This window comes from Plodia interpunctella, chromosome 12, assembly GCF_027563975.2.
Source record: "Plodia interpunctella isolate USDA-ARS_2022_Savannah chromosome 12, ilPloInte3.2, whole genome shotgun sequence".
NCBI classification, from domain to species: domain Eukaryota; kingdom Metazoa; phylum Arthropoda; class Insecta; order Lepidoptera; family Pyralidae; genus Plodia; species Plodia interpunctella.
The window spans coordinates 8,344,800-8,362,190 of record NC_071305.1 but is presented as its reverse complement, the minus strand read 5'-3'; the positions used below and the strand labels follow the sequence as shown (position 1 = coordinate 8,362,190).

Below are 17,391 nucleotides of genomic sequence, written 5' to 3'. Positions count from 1 at the left end.
GCTCTTTTATCTGAGTGTTATCTCAGTTGCTTTCCGGTCCAGAGTGTCGGAGCCCAGAGTCTGCTTTGCTTTTCATGTTTTCTCCTCCGCTTCGCACGGTCTTCAGCATCCTTAGTTATCAGTTGAAGACCAAGACCGATTTTGGGCAACACTAGTTGTTAAATAAATATATTGGGACAAGTTACACAGATTGTGTTACTTGTAAGTGCCCAAAGTAAGTTCAAGACTTGGGTTATGGGAAGTTAACTCAACGATGCTATATTCTATGACATTTATATGATTATTGAACCATGTCAATCTGAAAAATATCATTTTCCATCTTGACTTGACCGAGGATCGAACCCGGGACCACCAGTGTAGCAGTCCAAATGATGACCATTAGGCCATGGAGATCATCATATAACTCAAGATCGACGAAGAGTTCCCTTACGGAGTGTACACGTAGTGCCATGAATATGGAGAAGTGGAGAAGTATCACAAAAGCCGCAACAAGCATAACAGAAGATCCATGACCACGACCACTCCGTCAGGAGTGTACGACTGAGAGCAACACTATTAATACTTGCCCAGTCCGAACTGGGCGGGTAGCATCCTAAGAAACGGCGTGGGAGAGCCATTTCTAGATGGATACTTGGGATTGACGCACGTGCCGTCCAGCCGACGTCCCTCATACTTATTGCACGGCTGCACGAGTATGGTGCACGGACTGGAACAATATTCATCATTATAGTAGTTTTCGCACGTTTTTATGCGTAGTGACACATGAGGAAGACTAAAATGAAGAAGCGACACAACTTCCCTTATGGCTGCCTACAAAACCAATGTTTTTCTTCTCAAATAAAGACATTTGTTTGTGATATTTTATTTAAATACATAAGTAGGTACAATTTTTTTCTTGCAATTTTACCTGAAAAGTATTTCATAGAACACAATTATATTTTACTAAAGCATTCTTTTGTTATATTTTACTGTATTGTTATATTACTTTTGTTATATTTTGTTTATACCTGATGATGGCTGAGATAATATTGATAGGTCAGAATGTAATATAATTAGTAAGTAAATTAGAAATATCGTACTTAAAAAAATTTTGATCTTTCATTAACAATATTCCATGTGGGATCTCTCTCAGGCAAGGGATCCTTAAAAGTGGATTTGTAAAAAGAAAGATAATTTTATCTGTTTGCTCGTTTTGTATAGGTAAGTAGATAGGTACCTAGGTATATTAGGAAAACTTGAATCGGTTTAATCCTGAAATTTTGCATGCATGTACCTAGTTTAAAACACGGAAAAGGACATAGGGAACCTTTCATTCTGGAAGAATAAAAAATGAAAAATGTGCAAAAACTGGTTAGTTATTGAGAAACGTCGTAAGATAAAACAATATACCTCAAAGGGTTTAAGGGTTTCGTAGCATTCAGGGCAGATAGTGTATTATTTCTGTCCTCCGTCAAAGGTTTTCCAAAATATGCATCGTAAAGTACCTGCGCCACGGCACTTTGTACTAAAAACACACTGATTACGACCTTTAAAATCATTTTTATAATATCACTAAGATCGATTTCGTAATCCAACAGATTTTATTACAAGTGAATCGTGTGAAGTCGCAATTACATATTCATTACAAAAAGGAAGCTTAGCTATTGAATCTCATTAAATTTGTAATTTTTTTTTTGGCATAAAAACCTTTTAATCACCTGTACAAAATAATGGCTTATTTAATGAGGCTAGTCTTCATACTTGGAGTAGATATAACAGCTATGTAAAATATTTATTTTAAGAAAATACCCAGTCTATACAATTTTTTTTTAGCTTTTTCATTTGGATCATTGATATAGGTACATAATATAACAACGCCTGTGGTTTCTTCGTTAGCAATAGTAGTTGAACGCGCGTGGGCCTAGTTTCAAGTTAAATTAATGGACTTATAAATATAGAATATCGCCGTAGTGTCTAATGTTGTAATCATGTATATGTTATTCTTATATATTAATGTACTTCCATAGCTATGTAGCTACCTGATAATATTAATTAATATTTGTGTGTTAGGTAACATTAAATAAAAACTAGATCAAAATCGAAATGATTGATGTATATATTATTCTTAAACATTAGTGTACTTCCATAGCTATATACTTACCTACCTGATAATATTAATTAATATTTGTATGTTAGGTAACATAAAAAAAAAAAACTAGATCAAAATCGGTTCAGTCAGTTCATGTAGGTATGTTTAGAAACACATGAGAAGAAACAAGACAAAGCGCTGGCATATTATGTCACTATTGCCTTTAAAAAATTGTATTATTTATGTAAATCTTATGTTACACTCGTCCGGTCGACTATATGGTTTTCTTTGTCTTTGTTTAGTAGTGATTGACGTCATAAATTATTGTTAATGTACTTTAATTATTGTATGTACCTTGTATGCTAAAAACAATCATATCCGAAAATAATTTAAAAATTACCCAATTCAGTCATCGATTAGGCATATACAAAAACACCTTAATATGATTAAGTAGGTAACACGTAGGTAATTGGTTATGAGATATATTGAACACGTCCTGTAAAGAAACTGTAAGTGGCTTTATTAGGTAGGTATTTATCAGATTGAATGCATGATTATCATACTTAGTCTTTGTCTTGGCCGAATTGTCCTCTCTTTCGTTTATTATTTAATAAAAGAATAAAAAATATTGGGGGTAAGCAATACTAATGTCGGCCGCCCCGCAATGATGCGCCTTTTGAGTATTAAATCTATTTTTGGTACCTATCTGCAAAAAGTCCACCAAATATCAAGAGTTGTGCATACTTACCTACTTAGGTAGTTGAAATTTGTATTTTTTGTAACCGCGCCCTACAAACAAAAGGTAACTTCCCCCCCCCCCTCCCTAAATAAAGAAATGGCAGAATGGGCCCGGGCAGGGCACAAGGCCGGGCTAGGTACGTAATGAAGGACAAAAGATATCAGTGCCATGGAATTAGTACGTACTCTGGAGTATCTATACCAATTCCATGTCAACGCTGTTTCTTTTTATGTTCTTATGCACATCTCTCTATCATGTATGAGCGTAATGGAAGACATGACGGAAGCTTTCACTGTTTACGATGATTTCATCCCATTGTAAACAGCGAAAGCTTCCGATATACTTAGCATTCCAAATGTGGGGTACATTAGGAATACTATATCGGAAGCTTTTTGAAGCAAAATAAAATTAGTTAATGACCGGGGTTTGTCCGTCAGAGATTTACTTAAAATAAACGGTACTCTAAAATAAACGTTTTAATCGACATTGCAAAAGGCGGCAAAGCTTTTGTGTACCTAACATACAGTGCTGTGGTCTAGCGGGATAAATGTGCAGTAATACTCGCTATTGAGAGTACCCATTATTTTTTAGAAGGCATCATTCAATGCACTATGTACATATTGGTTTCATTCCCATTATTTTTTTTTCTTGGAACATGATCAATAAAGATCATTTTCCATGTTCCATTTATATACCTAATGTTCTTATCATGGATTTAGTAAGTATTTCGGAGTACCTACTAATTTTATGATTCTTGTTTCGTATTATGGCAACATTATGCCTGCAACCAATCGCGCGTCGTCACGGTTTCTAAACGTTCAAATTTGTGATTAGCCAATCACGCACTAGCTCGCTGACATATTACTTTTTGTAACGTCGTGAATTTGAAAACTCAAACGTCTAAAATGAATAAAACGTCTTTTCTTTTCGTTGTTGTGGGACGGTAATTTTAATTTGCTTTTGGTGTGTTAAAATAAATAAAACATTGTATAAGTGTTGTTATAAATAAATGTGCGCTTGTTTTGTTTCATGTGATTATTGTTTGTAAGTACAGGGCAATAATTTGCAAGAAAAAATGATTACTCTCACGGAAGATGTAAATTCGCTATTGTAAGTATTATTTTGTAAATGCTGAACACTAACTTCATAAATAAGATTATTCGATGGCGTCGATGGTCGTTGAAAATGTCACAAATGTTCGTAGGTATTGCGTACTTACTATTTTCTGACAACAACCAACGCCCATAAGCGCTTGATAAAAAAGTACATTGACACAATTATACATTTAGCAACGCAAAAATGTTGATTATTTTAACTTTTTATTTTACTCACTATTTTTACTTAATAAGTCTCGTGCATTAGCTAAATTCGTTCAGGTAAACAGCAACTTCCATTAGATTAATTAGGTACTTTACATATTACCTCGGTAGTAAACCAACCGGGAAGACGATTAGATGAGAGTTTCTACATACATTATAAAGGTACTACTTATAACTACCTATAATTTGATTATAATTATGTTAATAACAGTTTTCCAAAGATCGTTACCCCGAGCCATTGGTTGCCAAAGACCTTTGGAAGACAGAAGGCGTCTATATCAGGCATTCGGGAAGGAGCAATTCAGAAATAGGACACAAAATACATGCTGTAAAAAACAGTTTTCAGTTTTTAATGTATGTCCTTAAAATGTATTTATAAATACTAACAATTATTTAAAGCAGAGTCTTAATCCTAACTACTTTATCAATAAACCTATTCCCTTCAGTAGGTCAACACTTAAAAACCACATAACATTGTTTGCCTACTTAGAAAGCGATATTATTATAATTAAAGAGCTTTATCAACCATCAATTATTTTGTAAAATTTTTAATTACAGCGATGAAGTCCTTCGGGAGATATCAGAAAACATTCGGAACATGATGCAGGAGTTGTGGCTGAACTGGGCTCACCTCGGAGTTGATGACAATACAAAGTTCAACAACATTGAGAAGCTGGTACAGATTGAGAAGGAGTTGCATCGCGATGTCATATCAGAGACCAGGCAGAAGCTGTCCAAAATGCAGGCACAAGTTGACAGTGAGTATTAAGAGTTCCATTTATAATGTACTCTAACACATTATAAAAAAAACTTTTCTTAAAAAGTTTCTATAATGTGTTAGAGAACACTTAAACACTTACCCAAGCAAGAGTGGCCCACAAGTGAGCTTAACATTTTTGAAGTAGTGGCCACGACAGATATCAGTTGCACATCATCATATCATAAAGGAAGATATATACCTACTGAACTGAACTACATGAACAAACTAGATAAGTACTGAAATGTTTAATTCAAGAAGTAATTCTATTTCAATTATTATGAATTGAAGGATAAAAGTATACACTGTGTGTTATTCCAGAAATTCTACCCATATACTAAATTTCATCAAAATCCATCCATTAGAATTTTTATGATTGAGTTACAAGCATCCATTCAAACTTGTTTGTATCAATATTGTATATTTAGTATCATGAGTTTTTTTTATTTTGGTTGGGATTATGAAGGTTTCTCAGAAAATCTAAACCTTGTTATCATTAACTAGAAATCCTTTTGTTGCACAGAGCTTAAGGAAGAAACTGAAGAATTAAGCAAATGTCTGTCAGTGGACATCACTATTCCTGAATTTGATGAAGAAATGATGCTTGTTGATTATAAGAAGGAATTGGAAGAGCAGATTGCTGGGTAAGTTACTAGTTTGTTTTAAGGCAACATAAAAGATAGTTTATAAAGTGAATTGTCTATAAAACTTTCAATGTTGCGTGATACAGATGTATCAATTGCAGAAGTTCCCTATCCACTATTCAATAAATATTTTCTTTCTATATTTGAGCCAAATAATCAGTCTTTCTTGACTATAAGCAAATGGGTTGTGCATGTCCAGGTTAAATAAATAAATATGAAACTAAATAAAGTGGCCCGATTATAGAACTTTCAATCCTGCCGATGTAAATGCATCAGCTGAAAAAGCTGCCTGTCTATTATTCAATAAATAAATATTTTCAGCGGACTGTGGCTTATATAGCATTTTTACAAATCAGGTACAGAGATCAAGTAGAGAAGCGTCGCATGAAGATGGACCGACTTCTGGAATGGCAGCGCGACCTCGCGGACAAGCTCGGCGTCACCATCCGCGAGCTGCAGGAGGTGCCGCTGCCCGCTGAGGAGGAGCTCGATCGCTTGAAGGACCATCTGGAAGATCTACAAGCCGAGAGGGATAAGCGAGTGGAGATATTCCTGCATACGCAAGTTGAGATTAAGGATATTATGGGTAAGAAAAGTTCGTTTTGTAATAACTTTTAGTTTCTTTTAGCCTGTAATTGTGTCGCACTTCTGGGCAAAGACATTCTCTTACTTTTTCCAAAAATCTATTGATTATAGTATTCTGCCACCTCCCTAGTTATCCAACTTACGTACGTACGAAAAATGAATACAAAATTAAAACTGATACCTACACAGGAAAGTTATATGAAAAGTTTTGATCATTATTATTTTTTAGTTTTTATTTGTAGTTAAGGATTTAAGATCTTGTTTTGCTAAATCACTTATTTTTTAATTTGGTATTCTTAATATTTATAGACGTGGTGACGTCATAATTTATTAAGATCGTTTAGGAACAATTATGGTAACGCTAGTTTGCGCGTATGTAACCTCATTGATGTTTGTTTTGTCAATTCAGACAAACTTCAAATCAAGCCTCAGAACAAATTCGAGAATGTGGTGGTTACCTCACTGTCGGTCGACTTCAAGGTGTCCGACCTCAACATGGACCGCCTAGCTAAGCTGAGGCAGGACCTGCAAGAGAAATACGAACAGACTAACAATAGGGTATGTACCTTTTTTATATCTCGAACGTATTTGGCGTGAAACATGAAGACATTTCAAACAATTATTGGCCAGCATAAAATAGAATATTGACTATGCAACATGTGACAGGTGTTGGAGCTCCGCGAACGCCTGACCAAGCTGTGGGACTGCCTGGACGAGGACCACATCTACCGCGAGAACTTCCTCACGGCGCACGTCGGCTGCCAGCCGCACACTGAGGCCGCTATCAAGGAGGAGATCAAGCGATGTGAGAAGATCAAACGGCAGAAGATACAGGTACAGTGGTGTTGTATACTATAAAAGATATCTGGATTTTAATCTAATATTTTATATGATCTTACGACCAAAAAACTACAGGTATAGTTAGCCTTAATGGAATGACATTAGTCTCCTCGTGTCGCTTTGTTTGAGATAGGCCTTAAAATTGTATGGAAATATAATATGGGTGCATAGTACCTATAACTTCGAATATTGCTCAGGTGAGTGTGAAAGGACTTGTAGAATAAAAAAGTGTTTGTTTCTTTAAATTCTAGTATAATCACAAACTGGTTTCGTTTATAATAGAAGAACTGATTGGGATATAATATTTTGTATAGATATGATTCGCCGAGTCGACATCTTAAGAAGTAATACTTTACTAGGACTAGTACTTTTAGAAGTACTTTCAGTAGATAAATGGGTTTCAAAATGCGGCGACTTTGCTAAGGATCATAATTGTATCGCAATGATGTTTAAATTGTAGTTCTTATTGTCACTGCAATAACCACTACTATTGAAAAACCATGGAGACACGTTTTTGACTTAGGTACTTTAGCAGAATTGACGCCCAAGTGGATCTATAACCAATTAATTTAAATTTAAAATTGATGTCAAATTGACTTTTAGAAATGGACGCGTCCATGTGTATTTCTCATGTGCGTATAGAAATTATATTAAATTAAATTATAGTAGCTCATCCATTTATGTTTTAGTGAAACGGATTTATATTGTTACACACCACAAATGTGTTATATCATTGATTGACTTTCGTTTTTGTCCATTCAGGTGTTTGTGGCGAACATGCGTACTAAAATCAAGCTTATGTGGGACAACATCATGTACTCTGAACAAGAGAGGCAAGAGTTCTTACACTACTACCAGGACATATTCACAGAGGACACTCTCACTCTACACGAGATGTACCTTGACAAGATCACCAAGTATTACAACAATAACAAGTAAGTTGATTCGTGTTGCTTTGCTCTGATAACGTTTTACATTTCTTCTATCCATCAAATGTGAAGATTTGTGATCTGTAAAGCCTATATGTTGTTACGAATACAGGGTACTTTTTATCCCGAAATTTCCACGGGAGCGAAGCCTCGGGGAGCAACTAGTATTAATAAATACTAATACTCCCCGAGGCTTCGCTCCCGTGGAAATTTCGGGATAAAAAGTACCCTATGTGTTATTCCAGGTTATATTCTACCTGTGTACCAAATTTCATAACAGTCGGTCCAGTAGATTTTGTGTGACAGAATAACAAACATACACACCTACATCCTCACAAACTTTCGCATTTATAATATTAGTAGATTTTTTTCTACTTGCACTTTGGAAGTCGGCGGTAGACTTAGTTTTACGTCAATATTTAAATTATATCTAACTCTAATAAATTTTTATTTATTTATTATCCAAACTTTTAAATAATAAAAATATTTTTTTGGATTCGAACTTGTGATGTCATTATTACATTAACCAGGAACCTGAGTGTGATGTGTTCTTGGAAGATTGATTTATTGGATGGAAGACGCTTGTCAGGAATTGTTTGCATTTTTGTGAGATTGACGAATGTGAGTCAACGTGTTTAGGATGATAATATTGTGTTTCTCTAAGAAATTTTTGTAAGTGCCTATTTTTTCTTACTGAATACTTTAAAAGGATACATATTGTGTACCGTTGTATTTAGCTAAATAAATAAATGTCATCAGGAACATCTTCGAGCTGATGACAACTCGCAAGAACCTGTGGCTGAAGATGTGTGAGCTGGACGCGCGGGCGTCGGACCCCGGCCGCTACAACAACCGCGGGGGACAGCTGCTCAAAGAGGAGAAAGAGAGGAAGGCGATATGCAGCAATGTGAGTTCCATATCTTCTATTGTCTAAGGTCTGTCAACTGACTGAGATACCAGGCTCCGCTTAGTTCAGACACCAGTCTCTCACAATCTTGTTTTATTGAAACCTATGTGCAATGTAACATATCTAGATTATACCACGTTAAGATTGTAGAGAAAATAAAGAATTTTTGATTGGATTTGATTTGTCAAGAAAGTGAAGTGACATATTTTTACATTTTTTTTTGCCATTGCAATAGAAAATTATAGTCAAGATCGGTTTTTGGGACTGGCGGAAAACTGATATGTTGGAGGCACCATGATGAATATATATGTTTTGTAGCTGCAGTGCAGGACTTTCGTAACACAGACTATAAAGATGATCTACTAGAATGATTTTGTTCAATCTACTGAACAATGTATCTATACTAAAGTATGTCAAAAAATGCCGATTCAATATTTCATCATTTCATTGTAACTAATTTTAGTCAATCAAACCATATTCAATAAATAGCACAATTTTAGTATCCAGCTACGGTGGTATTCTTTCACAAAACACCTCACATCATTATCATCAAGTGTAGACGTGGTGATCATCCCCTACAGATTTTTTGTTTGTTTGCGTTAAACATTCACGTTAAATTTTAAATGATAGATCTCAAAAAGCTACAAACTACTAGCTATAGCTATCAGCGTTTATGTTTACAGCTCCCAAAAATAGAGGCACAACTGGAAGAGTTGGTTCGTGAATATGAAGCCAAGACTGGAAGCACCTTCACAGTTGAAGGGAAGCCCTTACTCCAGCTCATGGAGGAAGAATGGGAGACTAGGAAAGCAGTGAGTTTTTCATTACTCTTCTTTTTTGTCAGCAAGTTTGTCATTATTCTTTTAAAGAAACAACTCCATATTTTACAATGTGTAAACAGAATTTCGATGCTCGAAAAATTTTATCTGATTTCAAGGATATGTCGCTAGGGCAGTCGCTAAAGTGAAAAAAAAACGGCCAAGTGCGTGTCGGACTCGCCTATTAAGGGTTCCGTAGCAGCCGTACCGTTTCTATTTTTGTGTAAAATCTTAATGCGGTTCACAGAATACTTATCAAGTTTCAATAGTAGATATACTTGTTATAGTTTCGGACGGACAGACAGACAGACATGAGGAATCTATAAGGGTTTTGTTTTTGCCATTTGGCTACGGAATTCTAAAAAAGGGGTCTGGGGACTGGATGAAATCGTACCGGAATAGGAGATCAATCAATCTGGTGTTTGAGTTGGCGTCCCCAACCAAGAAGAAACGAATAATGAGATTCATACGTACAGTTGTTCGTTGTGGCTTGTTACAAGCGCAACGGGCGTCATAGTTGGCAATGTAGACGCGGTTGAGCCAAAATTTGAAAGACATGTTACTATGTATTAATTAATTTTATTTTCCAAACCTTGGAATTAGCTCCCAACGCGTCAGATCTTGCGTCAGGTGCGTGGAGGTGTTTTATAGGCTGTTGCTTGCTTATCGAGTGCTTTATCGCTAACACTGTTGTCACATTTTATTCAAGTCGCCTAAAGGCATCTGATATGACGACTATCTACTACCATCTAGTGGCAAGTAGTCACATTATTAACTAATCTGTCATCCAGCGTGCAGGTTTCCTAACCAACGTTTTCCTTTACCGGAAACAAGTATTTGTCTATGGAAACTTGTAGAGATTGGTATACAACAAGTAGGATTCGAACTTGGGACTATGTGATCACAGTCTTAATCACCGGGCCACCGCCCGCTTCCTATGAGTCAAACGACCGTGAGGAGCCCCGATGGGCAGTGGTACAGACAGACCCCCCCCAGGAGCGGCACAGCAAGGTGTCGGCGCGGCGCGCGGGCGCCACACCCACGACGCCGCTGTTCCGCTCGCTGGCCGCGTCGCCGCTCGGCAAGCGCACTCGCGCCGTCGCCGGCCTCGCGCACACCGCCGACAGGAACAGGTAACTTACACTGCTACTGGTACTGCTCACTTGCACTTGTACTTAAAACACTAACATGTTTCCAATTTGTAGTATCAAGGAGTTTTATATCAAACTGGGATTTTGTCTCGTTTATAATATATCTATACGATTGTAGAGAGTAAGCGTTTATGAGTTTGTATGTTTGAGACTGCCGGACCGATTTCAAAAATTCTTTCACCACATTGGAATGGTACATTATCCGAAATTTCTATAGGCTACATTTTATCTTAAAAATTCTACGGAAGCGAAGCTCCGGGCAACGTTTAGTCTACATATAATCTTGGATATAATACAGAATCAAGTAACAAATTAATAAATCTAAAATAACAAAAGTGATAGAAAAACATGACGGGTCTTGAATGACACGGAATTCCACGGAATGCCGCGTGTCATCGACCAATCACAGCACGGCATTAGTGCTGTTCATCATCTCGTAGAGGTGGAACATCTAATGTATTGTATTCTTGCGATTTTCCCGCCTAAAACCCCTTCCACACGATACAATCTGATTGCCCTATTTGATTGCCGATTGAATTGGGTACAATCTGATCGTGCGTCCACACGTACACACTTTAGTGTGTACAATTTCAGTATTTGATTGAGCAATCCCATATCAAATCGGGCGATACCGACCACCCAATGACTTTGAATTTCATATTCCGTCCACACGACCCAATTTGATTGTCAAACTAATCAAATTGGCCGTAAAATTGGGTCGTGTGGAAGGGGTTTTACATTAGATATATGCTAGCGATTCGGCCCGGCTTGACGCCCTCGACTACGTCTCTGGCTTAATAATGTCAACCTCGTTGAAATCCGTTACTTTTTAAATCTTTTTAAATCTCGATGAACAATGTACAATTGTATTTGATACCTGGAATTGTATTTGACCCCTTCAAAAATATAGACTACATTCGATCCCGCGATTCAAAATGATTACAGACTTCTTATTGCATACCTACATTTGTGCAAATAAAGAAATTGGTTTTGAACAATATCATCAACAAATACTAGAGCAGCTATAGTGATAAATAACAGTGAGGCTCCGCCCGCAGACCGCCGCCGAAGCGCCAGCTGATGACGGGCAGCGCGACTAAGGCCGTCACCACACTCGCCAACAACCTGTCTGCGCTCAAGAGGTCCGCCATATCTACTGTTAAGAGGTATGTACGTTTGGTAACCTTATTTGACACTAGCGGCTCGGATTCGCTCGAGTAAAACCATAATAAACACCCAATCAGGAATCACATTATTTATTGGTGAAAAGTGGGAAAAAATCAATCCAGTAGTTTTTGAGTGTCGCTTTCATACGGACAGCCAGACGGGACAGACAGACTTTTTTTTTTATAATATGGAATGATAAACAACAGCAATAGTCATATTTAGAAGTTTAACACTTCAATTAGTAATTTATATGGAACTTGTACGACTTTCCATAATAACTAGTTTTGAAAATAGTATTATGATTCGTTGGGAACTTAAAACAGGAGATAGTGTTAAAGCACTGGCGGCTATTTCGTCAATAAATAAAAGGCTGCGGTGAAGTTTGTCGCGCCGCTTCTTCTTCACCAAATTTTGGAAGTCGGCAGTAGACTTTTTAAAGTATAAGTGATGTGTATCATTCTAAGTTGAATAATTAAAGAACGATGGACTGTATTAAACATTAATATTTATTATAAGATTATTTTATCATTCACCTGAAAATACATTTAGGAATCTTAGTCTAATAGTAATCTAAACTATAATGTGGGCTAATTAATTAATGGTCATTTTAAATATTTTGGAATTATAAAACATTATTATATTTCATCAAAAGCATTGCTCATTCCTAAACTTGCTTCCAGCGCGCGCCTGTGAAGAATTCGTCTTGCAACACCATCGTAAATTACATCACACACTTCAGTTTTATTGTGTAAGGAATGAGTAATGTTATGAAGATTGCGAATATAGTCCATTAGTAAGATTAGAAATAAACATTCGACCAATCTAGTCATATTACTTGATGCGAATGATTCGCTTCAAGTAATTCGCAATTTTATGACTTCAAATCTGGCGTAAGTTACTTTTTACGCCATATTTGGAGCTTATAAAATTATTATGTGTGGTACAGTCCATAACATCAACCTATCCTAAAACATTGCAAATTCGCCCCTGTTACCGTTGCATAGAGCATATATGACAATTTAACATACCGTTGATTGTTCATAGTAAATCATCTTATTACGTCGAGTAATTTTGCATGGTGGAAAATAATATAGATTATACCTTCATTGCATAAAAATTGAAAGATATCTTATAATTTCATAATGGCCTTGAAAGATATGTTATAATTTTATTTTCTTAAATATCGTAATTTCCCAACTTCGGTCCCGTACTTTTGTTTGACTTGTACATGATAAATTCATATAATCGCAAATGCTGTGAGGTTGTGAAAAGAACTTCACACAACCCATTCCCAATCGAGCTCTGAATTTTTTCATCTCATTATTTAAATAGTTAATTATGTAGTTAATGTAGAATTGTTTCATTAGAATTAGATTACATTATATTATAGTTTATGTAATCTTTGTTGTAGTAGATATGTGATAGTGATGACCATGCTGGTGATAATTTATTTTGAACCTTGTGGTTTTTGGTTTGTATATATCGTTGACCTCAACCATTATTTGTTTAAAATCGAAACTAAAAAAGTGTAAGCATGTTTATTGCAAATTAGCAGACCGTCCCTGCTTCGCTCAAAACACATAATAAATTATATTCACCTAAACCTCTAGAACCACTCTGTCTATTAAAAAAACTTGTACCATAATCCGTTGCGTAGTTTAAAAAATCTAAGCATACATAGGGACAGACAGCGGGACGCGACTTCGGTTCATACTATGTAGTGATTATCATCACTATTCCATCATTCACTATCAAACAGTTTCCTCCAGCCGTTTACAGTTTCGCAACAATTAGCTAAAAAAATGAATATTCGACTAGTGGCCCAAAAATAAATTCTAATCCTTTTTTAAATTTGCGTGTTTGGTACTTAATATTTTGCAAAACATGCGATTTCACACTAGAGAAGGGGCAGTCGCACGAATGTTTGTAGACAGTGCGGTAGAGGCGTAAAAAAATTATGACATTCGTACGACGTCATTTGGATTTCGGCAATTTTTTTTTGCTAATAAAAAATACATAAATCTTTTCTTAGAACTGATTTGTAAAACATATTGATTTGTAACGATGTTGTACGTATTATATCTTTCTAGGCGTATAAGTGGTCGCTTAGCGGCGCGCGTGGTCGCTGAAGGCAAGCCGGAGAATGCGAAGCGGAAACTGGACTACGGGGGAGACGGCAAGAAGACGCCTAAAGTCAACGGCAGTATTCTCAAACACAAACGGACGGTAATCCTACTTATATTATTAAGGCGAATGTTTGTATGTTTGTTACGCTCTTACTAAACCTAAAACGGTGGCCACCAAAATCTTCATATTAGACTGTGACTACATTGTGTAATGGAAAACCTATTCCTTTATCTAGTGTAGAATGATTTGAAAAGAGGATTTTTTAGTTTTCGCTAATAAACAAGAGGCAATTGTAAAAATGTGTTGATGACGCTAGTCTGCAGTTATTCTTACTACCATATCACATAGGTTATTTTTTATCTTGAAAGTACGCGATTCAGTTCGGTCAAAAATTCTGATGGTTAATGACGCGATATAAAGTAGATGGCGCTACTGCGCATATAAAAGTAAGTATTTTTTATAATTACGCTTAGCGTAAAAAACAACGTTAAAATTGTGAAGATACAGCTGAGAATTTACAACCGGCCACCTACCTGACGTCAACCCTCTTTGAGACCGCACACAAGCTCCATAAAAAAGACATTAGAATATCCGATCCGAAGAAGAAGAAGTATCCGATTTATTGTATTCCGAGTTTTCAACGAACATAATATCGCAGTCCGCCGGCAAGCGGCGCAGCGCGGGCCGCCAGTCGCTGGGCGGCGCTCGCTCCGCCGCCGAACACAAAGACCCGCTCATGGAGACCACCATGCTCACCACTTACACCGACTTCAAGGTACGTGTCTTACATAGACGGAAGAAAGCTATAGATATTGTCATGTCGTTTTATTTATTTATTTGTTACCCTTTTTAGAAACGCGTATTAGAAATAACGCGAGAAGAAACTGGACAGTGCACAAGCTCAGATAATTTTTTCCAACTATAAATGTTTAATTTACTCATTGCTTGTATATACTGATGACACTTTAGATCAATGATTTTGCTACTTAATTAGTGTTATTTATTTATTTATTTTTGTTTCAAACACAATTGTAAATAAATGATTGATTGCTAATAAATATTAGCGCTCGTCCCTCATCGTGTGCCCAGTTTTACAACGCATGACTTGATGGTTGTATAAGATGAGCCGGGAAGTTGTATAGGGATTATCTTATTTGGCTACGCTAGCTCTTTATATTTTTTTATGTTATTAAAAAAAAATAAACTCTTAGTTTGCTAGTTTTAGGATAAAACAAATCTCAACTCACCTAAGTAAAGATTTGCGCTGGCACAAAACATTAAAACGCATTCTATTCTTAGTTCTCAAATCAATATGGAAGATACCAACGGTAAACATACATTTTCAGGACTGTATAAACGAAAAGCAGATCAGTCGCAGCTCTCTAGCCGCCAACAACCAGCCGCAACAGGTCATCCCCACCATCGTGTACCCCACCATCGAAGAGAAAACGCCGACCACCCCAAAAAAAACTCCGAGGACCAAAACGCCCCTAACCCCTAAAATCGGCAAAGAGAACCTTCAACACAACCCTATCGCGACACCGAAAAGCAACCTCTTATACACACCTACAAGACTGACTCGCTCCGCTATTAAACTAAACAATGATGGCTTCGCCACACCTAGGGCCCCACTTAGTGCGAATAAGATGAATTTACAGCGACAAAATACAATGGGCCATATGGCGGTGAAGACTACGCCTAATGCTAATGTTAGCAGATCCAAGTCTCATACGCATTTGGTGAGAGCCAAAAATCTACCGCCTCTCATATGAGATGATCTCATATAAGACTGATCGATCGCGTATTTCAATGTTTTATTATGTCCGGTTGTTCGTCACGAGTGAAGCTGTTACCTCTATCGAGACCATCGATTATTTCTTACATAATAATAATAATTTAATAATTATTTATTTGCCAAAAATATAGAGACACTGTCGAATCTAAAATGGTAATTATTACTGATATATTTATTACTTGTGCTTTGCTTCTGAGTAAGAAGTCATTCGAGTGATGTAATATCCTCGAAAGACTTATTAGTTAACCATAGCAGATTTGAGTGAGATGGTAACAATACTCTTCACACATTTCTGTGCGAAGAGTGTATACTATATCAGGATATTACTAAGGGATATTACAAGCTTCGATCTTCGATTTTTGCAAAAAAGTTGGATAAACCTCATATTTCTATGAGGATTATTCAACAGACCCAATATTTTTGCAAAAGCCAAAGATTATAATTGCAGATAATTTTATATTGTAATGATGATAGTCACATAATTTTTTATTGAAAATCATACAATAACAAATAATATATTGAAATACGCGACCGCTGTGATACTAATTTAAATATTACGAATATAATTTTCATAACATCGGATATCAATTTCAAATAATTGACAACTAAAATTCATTATATATTTTCAATAGATTTCTAGAATTTGTGATGTGATGTTGTTATTTCTTATTGTATATTTGAATCTCTTGTGGTACAGTGGAGTTTAAGATAAATTGTACATTTTCACATGGAGTATAACAAAATGTAGGTCTTTCGGTTTGACATAGAATATGTCATAATTATTACTAACAGGTATTTGAAAATACGACCCCAAAATGTCTGAAGCGGAATAGTCTTTTGAATATATGTGAGAATGTGCATTTTATCATAGTCTTAAGTTGTTTATAAATTGAGTTACAATTAATATTTTGATTTCCGCGTAGTTTATAAGTTTTATTTTAGTTTTTGATTGAAGAATATAATTTTAGAATAGATTTTTGTTCGGTACTAATATTGCAATAATGTTGCCTATTTTTCGTATAGCTATTTGCACGTTTGGGTTTGCTTCGTGAATCTTGCAAAATTATCGGAGTGCCTTTTCAGTACTGTATTTGTTTTACATTTATTATAGTACTTTATAACATTGCGTGCAATAATAATGGCACAACGTTAAATTTAAACTCAATTCTACAAAAAATAAAACCACGTTGATCGTGCTCGATCGATTGAGGAATAAAAAGCGATGTGAAGCAATAAAAATCATGTAATACTACCCTAATATACAGTGTACACCCACCTTTATCATCAAGGCAGCTTCCACTTCGCAAGAGTTTAATAAAAACTTAGGTACTTAACTTTATCAGTATTTACCAAGGCACTGTCGCTTGCTATCATTTGACATTGCGATTTATATAATTTCTTATTACTATTACTAATATTATGATGTAAATTATGGTTGTAATATATTTGCATAGTTAAAAATTGTTTTATTTATAAAAAATATCGTAAGTATCGGCTAAAGTGATTCTTTTTCAAGAAACAAGATATATTTTTGGTCACACTCTC

The 17,391-nt window shown here is 35.9% G+C and overlaps 1 protein-coding gene across 1 annotated transcript; it reads left to right on the top strand.

The window, feature by feature from the left end:
• The first annotated feature begins 3,668 nt into the window (after positions 1-3,668).
• Positions 3,669-17,307, top strand: LOC128674279 (protein regulator of cytokinesis 1-like). The gene is made up of 14 exons (XM_053752762.1): positions 3,669-3,917; positions 4,685-4,884; positions 5,407-5,527; positions 5,884-6,113; positions 6,522-6,670; positions 6,779-6,946; positions 7,715-7,887; positions 8,641-8,788; positions 9,472-9,600; positions 10,603-10,739; positions 11,816-11,923; positions 14,015-14,150; positions 14,710-14,826; positions 15,398-17,307. Exons 1-14 carry the CDS (start codon positions 3,883-3,885, stop codon positions 15,821-15,823), a joined length of 2,277 nt encoding a protein of 758 aa, XP_053608737.1. The 5' UTR covers positions 3,669-3,882; the 3' UTR covers positions 15,824-17,307.
• Positions 17,308-17,391: the final 84 nt, after the last annotated feature.